Here is a 19756-nt window from a genome sequence, read left to right on the forward strand (position 1 = left end):
ACACACACACACACACACTGCAGTTTGCTAGATGGAAAGCACAAGGAAAAACTTGGCTGATTTTGTTTTCCTTTTCCATTCACTACCTGAAGTTATTAAAGTCAAAGGCCATACCATTGAGATTAGGTAAATAGCAAGCACAGTCCAAGCATCAAAACTGATGACCTTCCTGTTCTTTTTAGCTCGAATTCCCATTGGATAAACTGGCTGATCTATTGGGGAAGCCACATGCCCCTGAAAACATAATGAAAAACCAGGGCACTCTACTTCTGGTAGCTACAAAAATGTTTTATTACTGAAGGTATCAGATTTTAACTTATCAAAGTCATTATTTAGACCACGTTGAGTGGGCAGATAGGTATTGCTGATGGATGAACTTCACACTGAGGTTTATCCTTAATAGTTTCCTGATTTCACATCAGGACTTGAATATTTGCAGCTTGTGCACAAACCACATTTTATGCAAAAAAATTAATCATTACAAGCTGTTATGCAGTTCAGTAAATCTTCAATTTTATCAAGTAAAACAAATGGCATGTGCTGTGCAATATTAAATTAAGTATTACTGATAAATAAAGAATTTAAAATTAAAACAATTGTTTAGTAATAAACCTTTTTATAAAGTACTTCCATTAGCATCATGTAGAAAATGTAATCATGAGACTTTAAGATCTGAATTTATATAAAGAAAAACATGTGTTCCTCATTTTTCTGTAATTGTCCGGAAGTATGTCTAGTTTAGATGTATAATTTTTTATGCTTTATAGTGGGTAAACAATTCTAATACTATGCTTATGGATGTATTGCAGATTATAATTTTCATGATCCACCATAATTTTAAACTAGCTGAGAAGGAAAGTTTTAATCTGTACATTAAAAGCTTGGGAAAGCTTTCTGCTTCTAGATCAAACTAAGTCATTCTGTTTTATTGATTATCTTGAGGAGGAACACCAAGCCTCAAAATAGGCCACAATAGTCTGAGTAAGAAGGATGCGGTTTGCATAGTTGATGAAATGCAAAAGGAAACTTTGTCAACTACCACATACATGTAGTTTTCATTTATTTTCTTTGAATTCTGTGAAGGGAGTTTGCAGAATTGATTCATAATCCATAACCATGTGTTCTGAGTGCTCTTTCTAAATGTTGCTATGCCGAAAGGCTGAAAATATTTGAATTAAATTGCTGAATGCAGACATGTTCCTTTAGTAGTTTCTGAAATTTGAATGGAATGTATTCTTGAAAATGTAAGAAGAAACATTGCAGTGCAAATGTCAGATTATTTTGTTTTTTAATGGTCTATTAGAACAGTGTAATGCATTTCTCATGTTGACATACAATTTGTACTGTAGCTGCTGTGAAGAAATTGTGTCAAACTTCACACCAGTTGCAGCATGAGAGGTGGATGTTTGCTCATTTTAAAATGTAACTTTATCCTGATTGAAGTTCTCAACATAAGAAGTAGGAACAAGAGTAGGCAATTCAACTCCTTGAGTGCACTATACCATTTGATACAAATATGGCTAATCTCATTTTGACCTGAGCTCCACTTTCCTGCCTGGTCCCCATAACTCTTCAACCCATCTCAAACTTAAAATCTGTCTCTTCTCCTCCTTATATTTATTCAATGTTCCAGCATCCAAATGTAGGGCTTATGCCCGAAACATTGACTCTCCTGCTCTTCGGATGCTGCCTGACCTGCTGTGCTTTTCCAGCACCACGCTTTTCGACTCTGATCTCCTGCATCTGCAGTCCTCACTTTCTCTCAGCATCCAGTGCATTCATGGATAGTGAATTCCCAAGATTCATGACCCTTTGAGAGAAGTAATTTCTCCTCATCTCTGTTTTAAATCTGAGAGTCACTGGGGACACTTCACCATCTATCCCATTCAGACATGACCACCAAGTGCTCTTGGACCAACCTCCATAATTCGCAATCCCTCCCTTTATCTCACTGCAGGAAAATAGCCCTCCCCTAGCTGCCACATCTACACCTTCCCCCAGATAGAGGTCTTAACAATGCTACAAGCTGATTGAGTGAATCTGAGGTGTGCTTGCACTTGACTTCCAGGGTGTCCCTCGTCATGTCTCAGTGGAACCCCCTTGATTGACTGTGGAAGTACTGATTGAATGACCTTCATTCCCCTTCGCCCAAGAAAGGACTGTTCTCCTTTAACTTTCACAGTGCCATTTCTTTGAAGCACATGAAATATATTTGACATCTAAGCTGCTGCCACATGCTGCAAATGTGATATAGCACAATGCCTTACAGGGACCTGTCTACTCGCTGTCTAAGTAAGAATTCAGTGCTAACCACTGTCACAAGCTGTCTGCCACTTTCCTGCGCTAATAAAGCAAACTTACCCACAGAGTTTGACAGACTGTAACTCAGCATTAAAGTCAATGAACGTAACAAAAGTAAGCTAAGATGTTTGTATCGATGTTAGCATACGAGATGGCTAGCTGTCCCTACTTGCAAAGTGTAGCAGAGTGTGCATGTTAAGTGACCCTGAGCTCCAAGTGTTAGTGGCCTGAAATCATAGAATCCCTACAGTGTAGAAGCAGGCCATTCTGCCCATCAAATCCACACTGACCCTCCAAAGAGCATCCCATCTAGACCCCTACCCTATCCCTGTAATCCTGCATTTCCCACAGCTAATCCACCTAACCTGTACATCTTCGTGATTGTGGGAAGAAACCGGAGCACCAGAAGGAAATCCACGCATACACGAAGAGAATGTGCAAACTCCACACAGACAGGCACCCAAACTTGGGTCCCTGATGCTGTGAGGCAGCAGTGCCAACCACTGAGTCACTGTGCCACCCAGGTCGCTAAGTTGGTCCAAAAGCAGGCATAATGATATGGTCAAGCTAGTGGTTTGCTGATACACAGTTGTTTGGATGAAGGATCAACGTAACATTGGACCATGTAGGGATGCTGTGCAGAAGAAGCAGTGACATAATGGCCAGCACAAGCTTTCAGCAGCCTAAGCCACCTGTTACATGATCTGTTTTACCTGTCATAATTTGCACCTCTAGTTTCTCAGTAGAGGAGAAGAGAATTGTAAATGGCGCATAAATTGAGTGAGTTGTGACTTGCAGCACATTCAGATGCGTGGAAATGAAATAGTCACTACTCGAGTGAGACCCCAATGTTTCTGCTTAACATTTGAGGGGATAATCAGGGCATTTATTTTCAACATCAAGAATCTGATTTTTCATTTTCATCCTTCTTTTTCACCATACTCATCTCACAGGGAGGGGAAAATTCCACCTTATGTGTAGAAAATTTACCATTAACCTTCAGGTACATCATTATCTGGAAATACCTGACCAACTGTAGAACCAGGAAGAGGAGCCCAATTTCAACAAGTCATCCTTTGAATTATAGAGGTTACAGCACAGAAGGAGGGCTGGAGCAGCGATCCATCATGAAAAATCTCCTCAGTATCCTCCATCTTTCTCTGCTTCAAATATTTACATATTTTTCTTTTAAAAGATGAGTCTGCACAAATACTGTCTCCACCAAACATTCTGTACACCACCAATGCTCAGCAGAGAGATGTTTTTTCTGAGCCTGCTTCTTCAGTCTTTGAATCCCTGAACACAGGGATTTTCTTTCTCCATTCACTAAAATATTTTTAATAAATCGATTAAATCTCTTCACAGTTTTCTCTGTCTCACTGAAAATAATCTCAGTTTATCAAATCTTTCCACTTACCAGTAGTTTTCCTTTACTGGTATCATTCTGAGTAATCTGCACAGCATTACCTTCTCTGTCTTTAAAATCCTCTCTATCATCGATACTACTAATTGCACACGACACATAGTTTAATCTTTGTCTAGTACAAACTTGTCATTACATCCTGGCTATTGTACTTTATGTCTCTGTTGATGAAACCTAAATTTTAATTAGTCTTCACACTGACCCCTGAAGGGAGGCACCAACTCGCAGACATCTCCTTCTACTGCCCCCTCAACCATGACCTCACCTGCTATCACCAAACTATTGTCTCCAAAACCATCTACAATCTTATCACCTCTGGGGATCTCCCAGCCAGAGCCTCCAACCTCATCATCCACGAACCCGCACTGCCCGATTCTACCTCCTACCGAGGATTCACAAACCTGACTTCCCCAGTCGACCCATTGTCCCAACCTGCTCCTGTCCCACTGAACTCATCTCTGTATATCTTGACACTGTCCTGTCCCCCTCAGTCCAGAAACTCCACCTACGTTCAGGACACCACTCACGCCCTTCACCTCCTCCAAGACTTTCATTTCCCCGGCCCCGAACACCTCATTTTCACCAGAGACATCCAATCCCTGTACACATCCATCTGCCACACGAAGGTCTCCAAGCCCTCCATTTCTTCCCCTTCCAATGAGTACCCTTCCATTGACACCCTCATCTGCCTGGCTGAACTGGTCCTCACTCTTAACAACTTCTCTTTGCAATCCTCCCACTTCCTCCAAACCAAAGGGATAACCATGGGCACCCACGTAGAGTTCGACTATGCTTGCCTCTTTGTTGGGTAGGTGAAACAGTCCAGCTTCTGCAGTGACACCAGCACCACCCCCCACCTATTCCTCCATTAAGTCAATGATTGTATCGGTGCTACCTCGTGCTCCCACAAGGAGGTTGAACAGTTCATCAACTTCACTAACACCTTTCACCCCAACCTCAAATTCACCTGGACCATCTCGGAAACCTCCCTCCCCTTCTTGGACCTCTCCATCTCTGGTGACCGATTAACCATGGACATTTACTACAAGCTCACCGACTCCCACAGCGACCTAGACTACACTTTCTCCCACCCTACCTCCTGTAAAAATGCCATCCCTTATTCCAAATTCTTCTGCCTCCACCACATCTGTTCCCAGGATGACCAATTCTACCTTAAAAATTCCCAGATGGCTTCCTTCTTGCAAGATCGCAATTTCCCTTTCCACATGGTCGACGATGCCCTCCAGCACGTCTCCTCCACTTCCCACTCTTCTGTCCCCAAACCCCACCCCTCCCAACGCAACCAGGACAGAACCCCCTCAGTCCTCTCCTTCCACTCTACCAACCTCTGTATGCATCGTGTCATCAACCGCCATTCTGCACCTACAAATGGACCCAACCACTGGAGATATATTTCCCTCCCTTGCCCTATCAGTGTTCCGAAGAGACCATTCCCTCCGTGACCCCCTCGTCAGATCTACACCCGACTCCCAGCACCTTCCCCTACCACTGCAGGAAGTGCAAACCTTCACCCACAGCCCCCCCCCCCCCCCCACCCCCATACCCACCCTCACCTCCATCCAAGGCCCCAAAGGATCCTTCCACATCCGACAGAAATTACCTGAACTTCCACAGATGTCATCTACTGTGTCCGTTGCACCTGATGTGGTCTCCTGTACATCGGGGAGACAGGATGCCAACTTGCGGATCGTTTCAGAGAACATCTCTGGGACACCCGCACCAACCAACCCCATTGTCCCGTGGCTGACACTTCAACTCCCCCTCCCACTTCGCAATGGACTGCCTCCATTGCCAAACCCTTATCACCCGACGCCTGGCGGAAGAACGCCTAATATTCCCCCTTGGGACCCTGCAACCACACTGGATAAATGTGGATTTCACCAGTTTCCTCATTTCTCCTCACCCCACATTATCCCAGTCCCAAGCCTCCAACTCAGCACCGTCCTCTTGACCTGTCCTTTGCCTTTCCCATCTATCCACTCCACCCTCCTCTCCAACCTATCACCTTCTCCCCCTCCTTAATTTACTTATTGCATTCTCAGCTACCTTCCACACCCCCCCCCCTTCACATTTATCTCTCAGCCCCTTGGCTGACAAGCCTCATTCCTGATGAAGTGTATATGCCTGAAACATCGATTCTCTTGCTCCTCGGATGCTGCCTGACCTGCTGTGCATTTCAGGCACCACGCTCTCGACTTGTCACAACTTTGTTTGCAATGCCATTTGTATTTGAATGCTTATGCTTATTCACCCCTTTGGTCTGCATTCATTAAGCATATGCTCCAAATTGTTCCTTCTTCTTCCACCTTATTTACAATGGATTACACCTGTCATTTGCGTGACCGTTTGCTACCCCATCTTTGTGGTTTTGAATTTATTTAAATCCTTTGCTCCAGTGTCCTTTGAAAATGAAACATTGGACTTTTAAACTGTGCCAAACTTGTGTATTTGAAAACTTCCAGTTGCATTAGTTTAAATTTTTCAGGCTTTTACTTCAGTTCAAGTCAGTCCCTAACAAACACAGTACTGATGTAACGGATTATTTAAAATGTCAGTCGTGTCTGAACTAATTGTTGCCCTTTGATTTTCAACAAATGCTTGCAACTACAATTTTTCCTTGAGACAGGCGAATTTCTCTGAAGTGTTTATTTTTATTATATGCAGTGTGGTGATGCGCTATTGTTTTCCTCATTATTAGATTCATTTATCATATCATTCACTTATCAGTTAACTAAGTGAAGTGATACTCCTTTCTTTCAGAGAACCTGTTTTGTATTAATAAATCATTCACATTAATGCTCCTTTAATTATACTTATTTGTTTCTATTGTATTTTTGTTTAAGCAGAGTTCTGATGTCCTCATCATAGGCTGCTAGCTTTCAAAGGTTTAATAGATGGTGTAGAGATACCTAATTACCCAGAAAGATATAATTATTAGTGTTTCACTATTTCCATTTCAACTATGACCATTAATTCAGCACCTTCATGCATCAGGTAGGAAGTAATCCAAATTACTTGCTCTTGATCTCATCATCACACTATTGGAAACTCACTTTTTAAAAGGGGGAATTTGCTGGGGATTTGTCATTTAATCATTCATCTTTTCCTTAGAACAATGAATAAAACGGATTCTGAGCTGCTTTGAAATTGTTGTTTCAAACATGATAATTGCTCAGATATTGAAAATGCAAAGAGACCAATAACATCATTTCATTTGAGTATTCCATTGAAACAATTTCTCCGCACAATGAATGTTTTCTACGATCTTAAGGAAATTAACAGATGATGAATAAACATTTTTTTGAGTATATTTCCTGTAAATATTTGAAGATTAGCTGCTGATTGCTTATTCCTTATTTGTCATGATTACTATGTCACATATTAAATACATTGTTGCTCATAATGAATCTTTAATGCAACAGGAAATGGGTATGGAAATCCCCGCAATTCGCCAGGTCTGCTGGTCTCGCCTGGCAGTATGAACAAGAACATGCAAACCAAGTCACCCCCTCCCATGAATTTGGGAATGAACAACCGCAAACCTGACCTCCGGGTTCTCATTCCACCAGGTTCAAAGAATATGCCATCAGTGGTAAGTGGATGCTTGTCTAAAATATTCTAAAATAGAAAAAATATATATACAACAGAATACTTTTGATAATATTAATCATTTTTACTTCATATCAGGCATTTGGGAGTGGATTTTAGTGTGAGAAGCAAAATACTTTGCTTATATCGTAGAAATTGACAGCATGATGATGTATAATAAACCTACATATTTCTGTCACACAAAGTAGGTTTAAAACACAGGTGAAATAATATTTAAGTTCTCCTTTTAGTGTTGTATGTGTAAAAATACAATGAAGTAACCATAAAAAGAACTTAAATTCAGTTTCACTTTAAATTCAATGTGCCACAAAATGTTGTCATGTATACCTGCAATGCTTTTTAAATTTGCGAAGTTAATTTTTATTGTTCCATTAATGAAATGTGTTGTACAAATGCTGGCATTGCCACATAATAAATAAAATAAAGCTAATTCCCAGTATTCTGTCACCTTCTGTTTAGCACCAGGCTCTGTGCTTATTGGTTGAAACCTAGTTGCAGGTTGCAAGTGAAGCCATATTAGAGCAAAAGGTGCATAACCTAGGGAGATGTAGGAAAAAGGCTTTCAATATGTACAATTGATTTAAAATATTCTGAATTATACATGCAGTCTGCAGTGATTTTATAGATGAATTTATTTATTGATTGGAGCCCCAGGTGAGTAACAATCCTACTTTATAGTCTTCCCAAAAATCAAGCCTCATCATAGGTCCAAACTCAAATGCTGCAGTTTCTGGAAATCTTTAACTTAGACAGATAATTCTGGAAGTGCTCAACAGGTCAGCTGAGAGGAAAAACATTAATATTTCAGCTAACAGTTATTCATTGCTCCTTTTATATGCTGTCAGTCGGAGGATGTTGATTTGTTACAGGTAAGTGAGAGTTCTGCTGATGCCTTCAAACTATGCCCAAATCATCAGATAATAGTGACTTCTTGTTTTTTTGATTACTAAATGATAGCATTCACCTACACCCCCTTTTCACTGATACAATTACCCCACTATTGCTGAAAAATAAGACACAAAATCAAAGCTTTTTGTCTTGCACTCATCAGGACAGAATCACAGAATTGGCAAATTTCAAAGAGAATAATAATTTATACTGCATTGTTGTTCCCTTTGAAATGTGCTATCTTGCATTTCTGTCCTGATGAATGCAAGACAAAAGCTTTGACATTGTTTCTCTTTTTAGCAGTGTTAAAAATCTTCAGGTTAATATTATTTTTGAACAAGGCAGGATAGGCAGTACCATACTGTTTAACAAAAAGATGTGACTATTTATTTTCTATCTTGAACATTGTTTTCAGAAAAAGTATAGTTACGAACTTTCAGAGTTTCATATCTATGATTTTCATAAAATTTAAAAGCTAGATTTAGGTGGGTTGAAATTGCAGGCAAATAACATTAACTGAATACATTTCTAAAACTGCAAAATTGAACATTATTCGCTTAATAGTCAATTACTTACTTTGGTCTGATATTTCTGGTATTAAATGGGAAATGGTATACACAACTGAAAATGTGTTTTCTTCATAAGAATGTTACAGCCCGAGAACTGTGAACCAAAAGAAACATAGCACCACCTACTGGTTATGTAAAATATTTAGATTTCTCGCCTCTTCTTACAATTAAGATAAAACTAGTCATTTCTTTGTAAAGTATGACTGAGATCCACTACTTTAGATTTTTTTCAATAAAAGTGCAATAACTGACATGTGCATTTTTTTGTTTTCTATCTGGTCTTTTTCCTGCTACAAAAACACAATCTTTTACTGGTGACTAGGCTGGTTGCTATGGAGATACTGATGTAATTGGTTACCTTGGGAACATCTCGTCTCCTGAAGTGTTGTAAATGATAGGTTTGGAAGAGTTCTTAAAAGCTAATTATGTCAAATGATTCAGTTTATTAAAAATGTCTGGTCTACATTTCATTTATTTCTGCAACTACTATTAAAAAGACATACAAAGCATATTAAAAAAATAAAAATCACAATTTTTTGATTTTCTGTAGAATCAGAGAATAAACAACTCACAAGCTGCACAGTCATTGGCTACGCCGGTGGTTTCTGTGGCAACCCCTACTTTGCCTGGGCACGGAATGGGAGGATACCCTTCAGCCATTTCTACCACATACGGTACTGGTAGGTAACTCCCATCACCTTAGAGTCCATTATGAAGTTTCACAAAATCAATCTGCTGTGACTACCAATGCTAGCTCATATTTCTGAAATAATGATATTCTTGCCATAACATTGTTTCTAAAAGACGTGCTACATTCTGCATCAACAAACCGATTGTCAAATGTTATTGGTTGCAGTTGATGCATAAGCACTGCAATAAAATATACGTATTGTTAGATATGCAAATAACTGTGCTTCTTCCTACGTCTTTGCATCTGACCCTCTTGCTTCTGTGCAAGAATGTATGATTTTCATTTGTTGTCCGTTGATTCCGATTAAAATGGTCTGACACCAAATAGAAATTGCAGAAGTTAAGTCTCTGAATTAGGAGAAAGCCATTTTCAATATCATTTGATAGGATCTGGCAAACATAGACTGGAGCAACTATTTGCAGGTAAGTCTACATCTGGAAAGTGGTGGTAGTCTTTTACAAGTTGTATAGTGGGAATTCAGATCTAGCATGCTCCTCTAAGAGTGACGGGTAAGAGCAGCAAGTCCTGGGAACCGTGGAGATCGAGGGATGTTGAGAGTTTGATTTGAAAAAGGAGGTAACATAATGGTAGTTCCCCTGCCAATGCAATAAGTGCACACACCTCCCCCCCCTCACCTCCGTCCAAGGACCCAACGGATCCTTCCACATCCGACAGAAATTTGCCTGTATTTCCACACATGTCATCTACTCTGTCCATTGCACCCGATGTGGTCTCCTCTACATCAGAAAGGTAGGACGCCAACTTGCCGATCGTTTCAGAGAACATCCCTGGGACACCCACACCAACCAAACCCACTACCCCATGGCCAAACACACTTCCTTCCCATCCCACTCCACCGAGAACATGCAGGTCCTAGGCCGTTTCTATAGCCAAACCTTAACCACCCCACGCCTGGAGGAAGAACGCCTCATCTTCCGCCTTGGGACCCTGCAACCACACAGAATCAATGAGGATTTCACCAGTTTCCTCATTTCTCCTGCCCCCACCTGATCCCAGTCCCAAGCCTCCAACTTGGCACAAATTTCTTAACCTATCCATCTTCCTTCCCACCTATCCTCTCCACTCTTCTGTCTGACATATTACCTTCGCCCCCACCGTTCATCTGCTTATCACATTCCCAGCTACTTTGCCCCCAGCCCCACTCCCTCTCATTTATCTCTCAGCCCCCTGGCTCACAAGCCTCATTCCTGAAAGCTTATGCCCAAAACTGAATTCTCCTGCTCCTCAGATGCTGCCTGACCGGCTGTGCTTTTCCAGCACCACACACTCGATTCTGATCTCCAGCATCTGCAGTCCTCACTTTCTCCGAGGCAGTAACATTTGCCAGATACAGTGCATTTAAAACTGGAGAGGCGTGCAACATTAATGAGTGCAGGAGGTTGCTGAAAATGGAAATTAGGGGGGCAAGGAGGGCCGACAACATGCCTTTGGTGGATGGGATCAAGGAAAATCCCAAGGCATTTTTATAAGTATATTAAGAGTAAGAGGCTTACCAGGGAAAGAATGGGACCTGTTAGATACCAAAGGGGCAATCTGTGTGTAGAACCAGTGAACATGGATGAGATCTATGTATTGAACCTCAGGTGATGGGAGAGATGCTAAATGAATATTTTGCATTAGTTTTTACTGTTGAGTAAGAAATGGAGGCTAGAGAACTCTGGGAAGTAAATGGTGATGTTTGGAAAAAAGGTTCACATAACCGAAGAGAAAATTTGGAGGTCTTAGAAAATGTAAAGGTGGATAAATCTCTAGGAGCTAATCAAGTGTATCCCAGGACGTTGTAGGAAGCCATGGAAGAAATTGTAGGGCCCCTAGTAGAAATATTTATATCATATATAACCATGGGTGAAGTGCTGGAGGACTGGAGGGTGACTAATGCTATGCCTTTATTTAAGAAGGACTGTGAGGAGAAGCCTGGGAACTATAGACCTATGAGCCTGACATCAGTGGTGGATAAGTTATTGAAGGTGATTCTGAAAGTTAGGATTAACATGTATTTGGAGAGGCAATGACATGTTTTGGGATCGTCAGCATTGCTCAGACCTTTGGAATGTCATAGGAGTATGGGAGTTGAGATTGTACAGGACATTGATGAGGTCTGTTCTGGAGTATTGTGTGCAGTTCTTGTCACACTGCTGTGAGGATGATACTTAATTGGAGAGTGTTCAGAAAATATTACCAGGTTATTGCTGGGACCTTTTTCACTGGAGTATAGGAGGTTGAGGGGTGCCTTTATCGAGGTTTATAAAATCATGATAAGGTGAATAGATAGATAAGGTGAATGACAAGGGTCTTTTCCCTCAGATGGGAGTGTTTTTACGTCGAGAGGAGAAAGTTTTGAAAAGGACATGAGCAACATTTTTGCAGAGTGTGGTTCATGTGTGGAATGAGCTGCCAGAAGTAATGGTGGATGCAGGTACAGTTCCAACATTTAAAAGACATTTGAATAAGTACATGTATAGGAAAGGCTTGAAGGGATATGGACCAGACACAGGCAAGTGGGTCTAGTTTAGTTTGGGTACCTGGTCGGCATGGACTAGTTGGACTAAAGGGTCTGTTTCCATACTTTACGATTCTATGACTCTTAAAATTAATATTTCTCATCTATATTCGCAGAGGAGAAAGCCATTGTAGCTGAGAATATCAATTGGGATGGTCAGGTTCTAAACAAGTTAAGATTAACAAGGAGGATGTATTAGATGCTTTAGCAGGCATAAGGATTCATAAATCCCCAGGGCCTGAAGAGATTTATCCCAGGCTGCTTTGGGAGGCAAGGGTGGAGATTGCAGGGCCCTGGCAGAAATAATTAGTACTCAGTGGCTACAGTTAAAATGCCAGATGACTGGAGGATTGTTAATATAGTGCCTTATTTCAGAAGGGCAGCAGAGCTACACCAGGTACAAAACAATCTCGATTATCCGAACAAGACAGGCGGGGAGTATTTTGTTTGGATAACTGATAATGTTTTTACGGGACCTTGAGATCTTGTTCAGATAATCCGAAATTCGGATAATTGATGTTCAGATAACTGAGGTTGTTCTGTAATTACAGACCAGTTAGTCTGATCTCAGTGGTAGAGAAATTATTGGAAAGGTTCTGAAGGACAGGATTAATCAATACTTGGAAAGACAGGTATTGATCAGGGATAGACTCTAGATTAGAGTGGTGCTGGAAAAGCACAGCAGATCAGGCAGCATCCAAGGAGCAGGTAGTCAGCACAGATTTGTTGAAGGGAGATCCTGTCTGATGAATTCAGTTGAATTTTTTGAGAAGTTGACTAAATATATTCATGAGGATAGTTCAGATAGTGTAGTTTACATGGACTTCAATAAGGCCTTCGATAGGGTCCCACATGGAAGGCTCTTCCAAACCTAAGAGCCCACAGAATCCAATGCAAGTTGACAAACTGAATCCAAAATTGGGTTACAAATTGGAGGCAAAGGGTGATGGTGGAGGATTGTTTTATAACTGGAAACCTGTGACTAGTAGTGTACCACAGTAATCTGTTCTGTAACCCTTGCTTTTTATAATGTAAACATTAACAACTTGGATGTAAATGTAGAAGGTCTAATTAAGAAGTTTGCAAATTACAAAAGTTGGGGGTGTTCTGGATAGGTCTCAGGCTGCAGTCTGACATTGATCAACTGGTAAACTGAGCAGAACAATGGCAGATGGAATTTAACCCTAATAAATGCAGGGTGATGTATTTTGAGAGATCGAAGAAAGGAAGGATTATACAGAATGAATGATAGATTCCTAGGGAGTACTGAAGAACAAAGGGACCTTGGTGTACAAGTCTATAGATCCCTGAAGGTGGTGAAGAAGACATACAGGATGCTTGTTGTTATTAACCAGGGCATAGAATATAAGAGCGAGGAATACTGTGTGCATTTTTGGTCACCACACTATCGGAAGGACATGATTGCACTAGAGAGGGTGCAGAGGAGATTCACCAGGATGTTGCCTGGGATGGAAAGTGTCAGTTATGAGAAGAGATTGGATAGGCTAGATTTGTTTTCCTTGGAGCAGAAAAGGCTGAGGGGGGGATCTGATTGAGACTTATAAAGTTATGAGAGGCATAGACAGGGTAGATCATGAGAATCTGTTCCCGATGGCAGTTGTGCCTAAGATCAGAGGCCTTAGGTGAGAGGAAATCTGAAAATTATGGTGGATATATGGAACATGTTGTCTCAGAGGGTGGCGGAGGAGGAAGGTACTCTTGCAACATTCAAAAAGCATCTGATTGTACATTTTATAATGCCAGGGCATAACAGGATGTGGACCAAGTGCAGGTCAATGAGATTAGTGTAGTTTGGTATTTGTTGGTAAGAGCAGACATGGTGGACTGAAAGACCTTTTTCTGTGCTCTGAGTGAACCAGATTGTTTTTTGTTTAATAATGGTGTTTACTATTAGGCTAGCTTTGTTTTTTTCTAAATTCAAGAATTTTATTGAACTCAAATATTGCCATCTGCCATAGTATAATTTGTGCTGATGTATTTAGAACATCAATGTGAGGTTTAGGATTACTTGTGCGGTGACTGTACAGCTACTCCTCCATCCACACATCATGTCACCATATTAGTGGTTTCATCAGTATCAGACTCTTAGACATCTTTTGATGTGAAATCCTGTGGAATTTATGGGAGCAGTGGAAAAGCACCATCTTAACACAGGCTGTAACAGGTGTCAGTACGACTATGCACATGTCTCTGGTGATTACATGCCCATGCATTGGAAATTTTTATTTTTATATGTGTCCATTTGTTTCTTTAATTATGTTCCTATGAATTATCTTGGACCATTTTACTACTTTAAAGTTGCTATATGAATGCAAGTTGTGTGTATGTTAGTAAGAGCAATCTATCCTGAGCCACATGTTTTAAAGGAACATGTAATTCTAAACAAATTGTGTTCCAGAGTTCTTTGTATTGTATTTATTGATCATAATTCCACAACTTTAATGCAAAAGATGGCAAAGTGTTGCCCATGAAAAAAGTAATGCTGATCAATTCTGCATCAGTCAGTGTCCTGCTGGGTTAAACTTTCTGAATTGCACATTTTGTTAGCATCCTTCAGTTTTGATTGTCATCTCTATCTTGCATTCAGTAATATAGTACGAATCTAATTGAAAGCAATTTTCCAAGTATAATACTTCCAAAGCAATTTACCTTAATTGTTTAGATGCACCTTGAATAAATAAACCCATTTCAGCTAAGAAATACAACACATTTTAATAGCATAATTTTGAAAGCTTTTTACTGCTCGTTAACTTTTGAATTGAATTTTGCTAAATTACCTTTAATTATTTCATGAAGGATGCTGCTTAAAATTCAAAAAAATTTGCTCAAAATATAATTTTATTTGAGGAACTTTTATTTAAAGATCCATTCACATGTGTCTTAATATGTTTAATCATTTCAAGCAACTTATAACTGGAGCTTTTAGTAAGAAAACAACTTTGAAGAACTTTAGGAAGCACATATGACTTTCTGCTACTTTAGTTAGCAAGCTCCTATTTTAAGTCTATTTCAGCTGTTTATGTTGATAAGTAAAGCAAGAATAGCAATGAAAATTGCAACAATTTTGTAACTGAATGAAGTGAGTGATTTAAATAGTATATGTTCAGAAAGAAATAACTCTGAGGGAAAGATTTTGTGAGGTGTAGTATGCTACAACAAAGTATGGTCAAGGAGTGTTCCAGTTTGTCATAATGAACATATTGATATTGAAACACTTGCTACTGTTCTAGTATGCTGCAAATATGACGCCATGTTCTTCATTAATTAAAAAAAAGAACCATTTCCAGACCTGATGATTGCTTCCCGTGATTTGAAGTCAAAAGAAATGAAACCCCTGAATGGAAGGATTCTGTAGAAATTAGAAATGTAATTTTTGTTCAATAATTAACATTCTTTTTGCAGCAGTCCATAGGAGATGTTTTCAATCAGATCCACTGTTAGATCTAAGCTGGGAAATTAAATGAAACAGCTAAGGAAAGCAATACACTTTCATAATTGTTTGAATACATTTTACTACTCATTAACTTTTGATTTAAACTTTATTAAATTATCACTGATGGCTAAAAAATTTGAAATGACAAGTCTAATAATGACCATGAAATTGTTATTGATTGTTGTACAAACTCATCTAGTTCACTACTGTCCTTTATGGAAGGAAATCTGCCATCTCTACCTGGTTTGGCCTTCATGTGACTCAAGATACACAGTAGTATGCTTGACTCTTAACTACCCTCTAAAATGACCTAACAACTCATTTATTTGTAACAACTGTTAAAAAGTTGTCAATGTAATGGAACTGAATGGACCATCCAGCATCGACCTAAGCATTGGAAATAACAGCAGTAAACTCAGCCTTACCAAGTCAAAACTGAAAATGCTGGAGAAATTCAGCAGGTTTGGCACCATCTGTGGAGAGAGAGAGAGAGAGAGAGAGAGACAGAGTTAATGTTCTGAGTCCATTATGACTCATCTTCATAACTTCAGTTGAGTTTCTCCAGTATTTCCTGTTTCTATTTCAGATTTCAGCAACCGTATTATTTTACTTTTATTTCAGACCTGTCTTCCCCAGACTTCTTAATAGCATCTAGGGATTAGTACTAAAATGGGAAGAGCCATCTGACAGTAGATTAGATTCCCTACAGTGTGGAAACAGGCCCTTCAGCCCAACAAGTCCACACCGACCCTCCGAAGAGTAACCCACCCAGACCCATTTCCCTACCCTGTACTTACCCCTGACTAATGCACCTAACATTTCCCTACCCTGTATTTACCCCTGACTAATGCACCTAACACTATGGGCAATTTAGCATGGCCAATTCACCTAACCTGCACATCTTTGGACTGTGGGAGGAAACCAGAGAACCCGGGGAAACCCACGCAGATAAGGGGAGAATGTGCAAACTCCACACGGACGGTTACCCGAGGCAGGAATTGAACCCGGGTCCCTGGCACTGTGAAGCAGCAGTGCTCACCACTGAGCCACTGTGCTGCCTTGTAGTCAGGCAACGACCTGATGTATTCATTCTCGTGGAATCATATGTTTCTTGAGAATGTCCCAGGCACCACCATCATCATCCCTGGGTGTAATCTGTTCAATCGGCAGGATAGACCTAACAGTGGTATATATTCAAGAGGGAGTTGCTCTGGGAGTACTCAACATTGACTCCCATGAAACCTCCATCTGGAGTTCAGGCATGTTAACATGCAACAGCATGAAGGTTGATGTACAGAAAACAAAAGGTTGAGCTTATTGTTTGTAACTCTACTTATTGGTTGAAGGTGGTGGAAGCAGGTTGCTGTATTAAGAAATTTTTGCTTTTTGCACAGATGAGTTCAACTTCAATGTATGAAGTACATCTACTGGTAACACAAAGATAGTGCTTTTTCAAAGAGCAAGTCAGTGAAAGATTCAGAAAGTGTAGTTTAGGTATATTTTTAACATTAAAAATCAAGGGCGAAAAGAATGATTTGGCACATATACTCAGTGGAAAGATGCTGAAGGGGTTTGTTATGAAAAAAACCTTGTCTTTCAAGCACTATTTTCCCGGTGCAAAAATATTAAAATAATTTTTTTATGTTAGCTATTTTTTTCTGCCTGGGAATTGAGTGGTAGAGAGTGCAGAGATCAGGTGGAAAGAACTTCAGTATGCCAAGAGTTAGGCATATGGAATATTTTGTCACAAGGAGTAGTTTACATTGAAACAATTGCGTGTTGGAATTAAGAAATGAATAGCTATTAGAAGCAGATAGAGGTGCATTGCCAAGATTGAAGAGAAAGACTAATATTAGTTTTGGATTGTTCTAGAGTTGGTATAACACAATAAGTGAAAGCTCCTTCCGTTTTGTAATTGTTCTGGCTCTGTAGTTTCGTGATTCTTTTCAATACTGCATTACCAAAAATTTAGATCTTTTATTATACTTTCAAATTAAAGATTTCATGCTAAAGTGCCCAAAACGTATTGAAGGTGATTCAGACATTGAAAGTGAATTGTTTCATTTGGAATCTTAAAGATAAGATTTGAATACCATTATGTTTGCTTAATTTTGATGTTTCTTCTTCCTCTTATCCCATCCCTGTCAACATCGCAATAAAGAATATTCCCTTAGTAGTGCTGACTTGTCATCTCTCACTGGGTTTAATACTACCAATGCTCTCCACCTTGGCTCAATGACTGGCTGGCAGCAACATCAGCTACAGAATATGCAACATTCAGCCCTCAGCCAACTGGGGTAAGTATGTTTAACTGAACAGTGAATTATTCTTCTTTGTATGATTTATTCATTAAATCTCTTCATTCTCAATGTACCATAGTAAATGCATGTGTCTTAGTCATGAATTGAGTTACTGTACAGTGTGAACCAGGAGCAAATGCCCATAAACAAACTTTATTCCAACTCATTGTGAACCTATATTTGGAGTAATATACTACAAAAGTGATACTATATATTGTCAATTTGGCTTTTTTTGTTTTACTTATTGAGATGTTGATGGTTGTTACTGGGGAAAGGCAAACTTTGTTGACAGAGAGCACTCATAGCTCAGCAAGTGGAATACTGTTTCCCTATTCCAACTCAAACCATATACCTCAAACCTAACTTTGGAAGAGCACCCACTACTATACAATTGTCACACATCTGTGTTACTCCGCATCAGTTTCCTTAAGTTCATTCAGTGGAGACCCTTGCAACAGAAGAGAAATGGTTACTCTTCACATCATCAGACTAGAGTGGTTTCTATAAATTCTGAAGCTGAGAGAACTGTTATTTGATTCCAGCCATACCTGGTGGGTCCCAGATCTTGTTCCATGCATCCACTTCTTTATTTCAAAGGATAACTACATGGGTAATCATATGTTTTCAATATTAGAGAATAATTTTAGAATTTGAGTGTTGTAATACATTTTAAATGTCAATTAAATGGTTTTAATGTCTTGTCTACCTTCTCTTCTCCATTGACTGTTTAAGGAAAAATGATAATAAGAATATTTCAAGTCTTGCACTTATTTTTGAATTACTATGAAGCATTTGGAGAGGGTGCCTGTGGTTCCTTGTTGATCTTGTCATGACAAAGCCTTGACCATTCAGTCAACATGCCAATCAAAAACACCTTTTTCTCCTGTAGTAAAAATTGTTATGACTGTTTGAAATTTGGCTTGCAGTATTTATCCTGATGTGCATGAGACAGAAAACTCAAGCCACATGTCTCTCTTTTCAGCAAAAAAAGAAAATCATAGAGCATCTGAGTGCAGATCTTTTAACTTTTAAAGAAGTAGCTTGGCAATGATTGGCCACTTGGGGGCATTGCGGTATTTTCATTGCATGCACTGCTATATATCAACCAAATGGATGAAATATAATTGAGGGATGGATCAAAGAAATTGGGCCATGATTATTTTATACTTGAAACATAAAAAAATGAATTACTAGAAATTTTAACATCGCACTTAGGTTAAGAAGTTTTGGATAATTTTTTTTGTGTCTCCGTATGTATTAAAAATATTTTTTCAATATGCAGTGAACATCATCTCCACAGATATGTTTTTATGATATTTCATCTTGCTGACAATGAGCCATGTCAAGTCTAGGATCAAAGGGATATCATAGTCAGTGTAATTGAAGTGAGTTTGAAATCATTTAGATGTCCATAAAACTCTAAACTTTTAGAATATCCGACTCATCAATAACATTCTAAACAAATGCCACAGAAATGTACCAAGATATAATATCTCTGGAAACCCTAAATATCCATTGCTGGTTAAAATGAAAATCCACTCACAGAAATTGATCTCATACTCAATCCATCCCTTGTCTTGATCACCTTCTTCCCCCACAGTTGACTAAGCACACCCAGTAGATATCTGCAGCTCACCAATTCATATGATGCACAATTTTCATTACATGACTATGCAACAAAGTTCCTACAATTCCAAGTACACCTGCAAAAAAAGGTACAACAACTTGATTTCAGAATGATGCCAAACGATTATGATTTATATTTTATTTTTATTCAAAGGTAAAATATCAAAAACAAAGAAAGTATCAGTCTTCATATCATGTTAACTCTAAATCTAAATTACTGTATCCATGCATCCAAAGTTTAAAAACATCAATGTAACATCTGCATTTTTTGTCCTGCTCTAATTAGCCTGGTGATACTACCACTGTGCCACCATCTCCCCCGAACTTTGAAGAACTGTAGTTGTTTGTCAGCA

The 19756-nt window shown here is 39.4% G+C and overlaps 1 protein-coding gene across 13 annotated transcripts in view; it reads left to right on the top strand.

Moving 5' to 3' along the window:
• The window catches only part of mef2cb (myocyte enhancer factor 2cb), a 302892-nt gene that overhangs the window by 278331 nt on the left and 4805 nt on the right, over positions 1-19756 (top strand). For 9 of the 13 annotated variants that reach the window (XM_087999396.1, XM_043708885.2, XM_087999453.1 and 6 more), the window contains 4 exons: positions 7168-7337; positions 8200-8223; positions 9362-9491; positions 17639-17774. In XM_087999396.1, the coding sequence (XP_087855522.1) occupies positions 7168-7337; positions 8200-8223; positions 9362-9491; positions 17639-17774 (460 nt within the window). The remainder of the gene's footprint in view (positions 1-7167; positions 7338-8199; positions 8224-9361; positions 9492-17638; positions 17775-19756) is intronic. The other 4 variants (XM_087999410.1, XM_087999439.1, XM_087999437.1 and 1 more) reach the window with 1 other exon arrangement.

Source organism: Chiloscyllium plagiosum, unplaced genomic scaffold (genome assembly GCF_037043375.1).
Source record: "Chiloscyllium plagiosum isolate Xiang-an unplaced genomic scaffold, Cpla_swu_hap1 HiC_scaffold_2, whole genome shotgun sequence".
Taxonomy (NCBI): Eukaryota; Metazoa; Chordata; class Chondrichthyes; order Orectolobiformes; family Hemiscylliidae; genus Chiloscyllium; species Chiloscyllium plagiosum.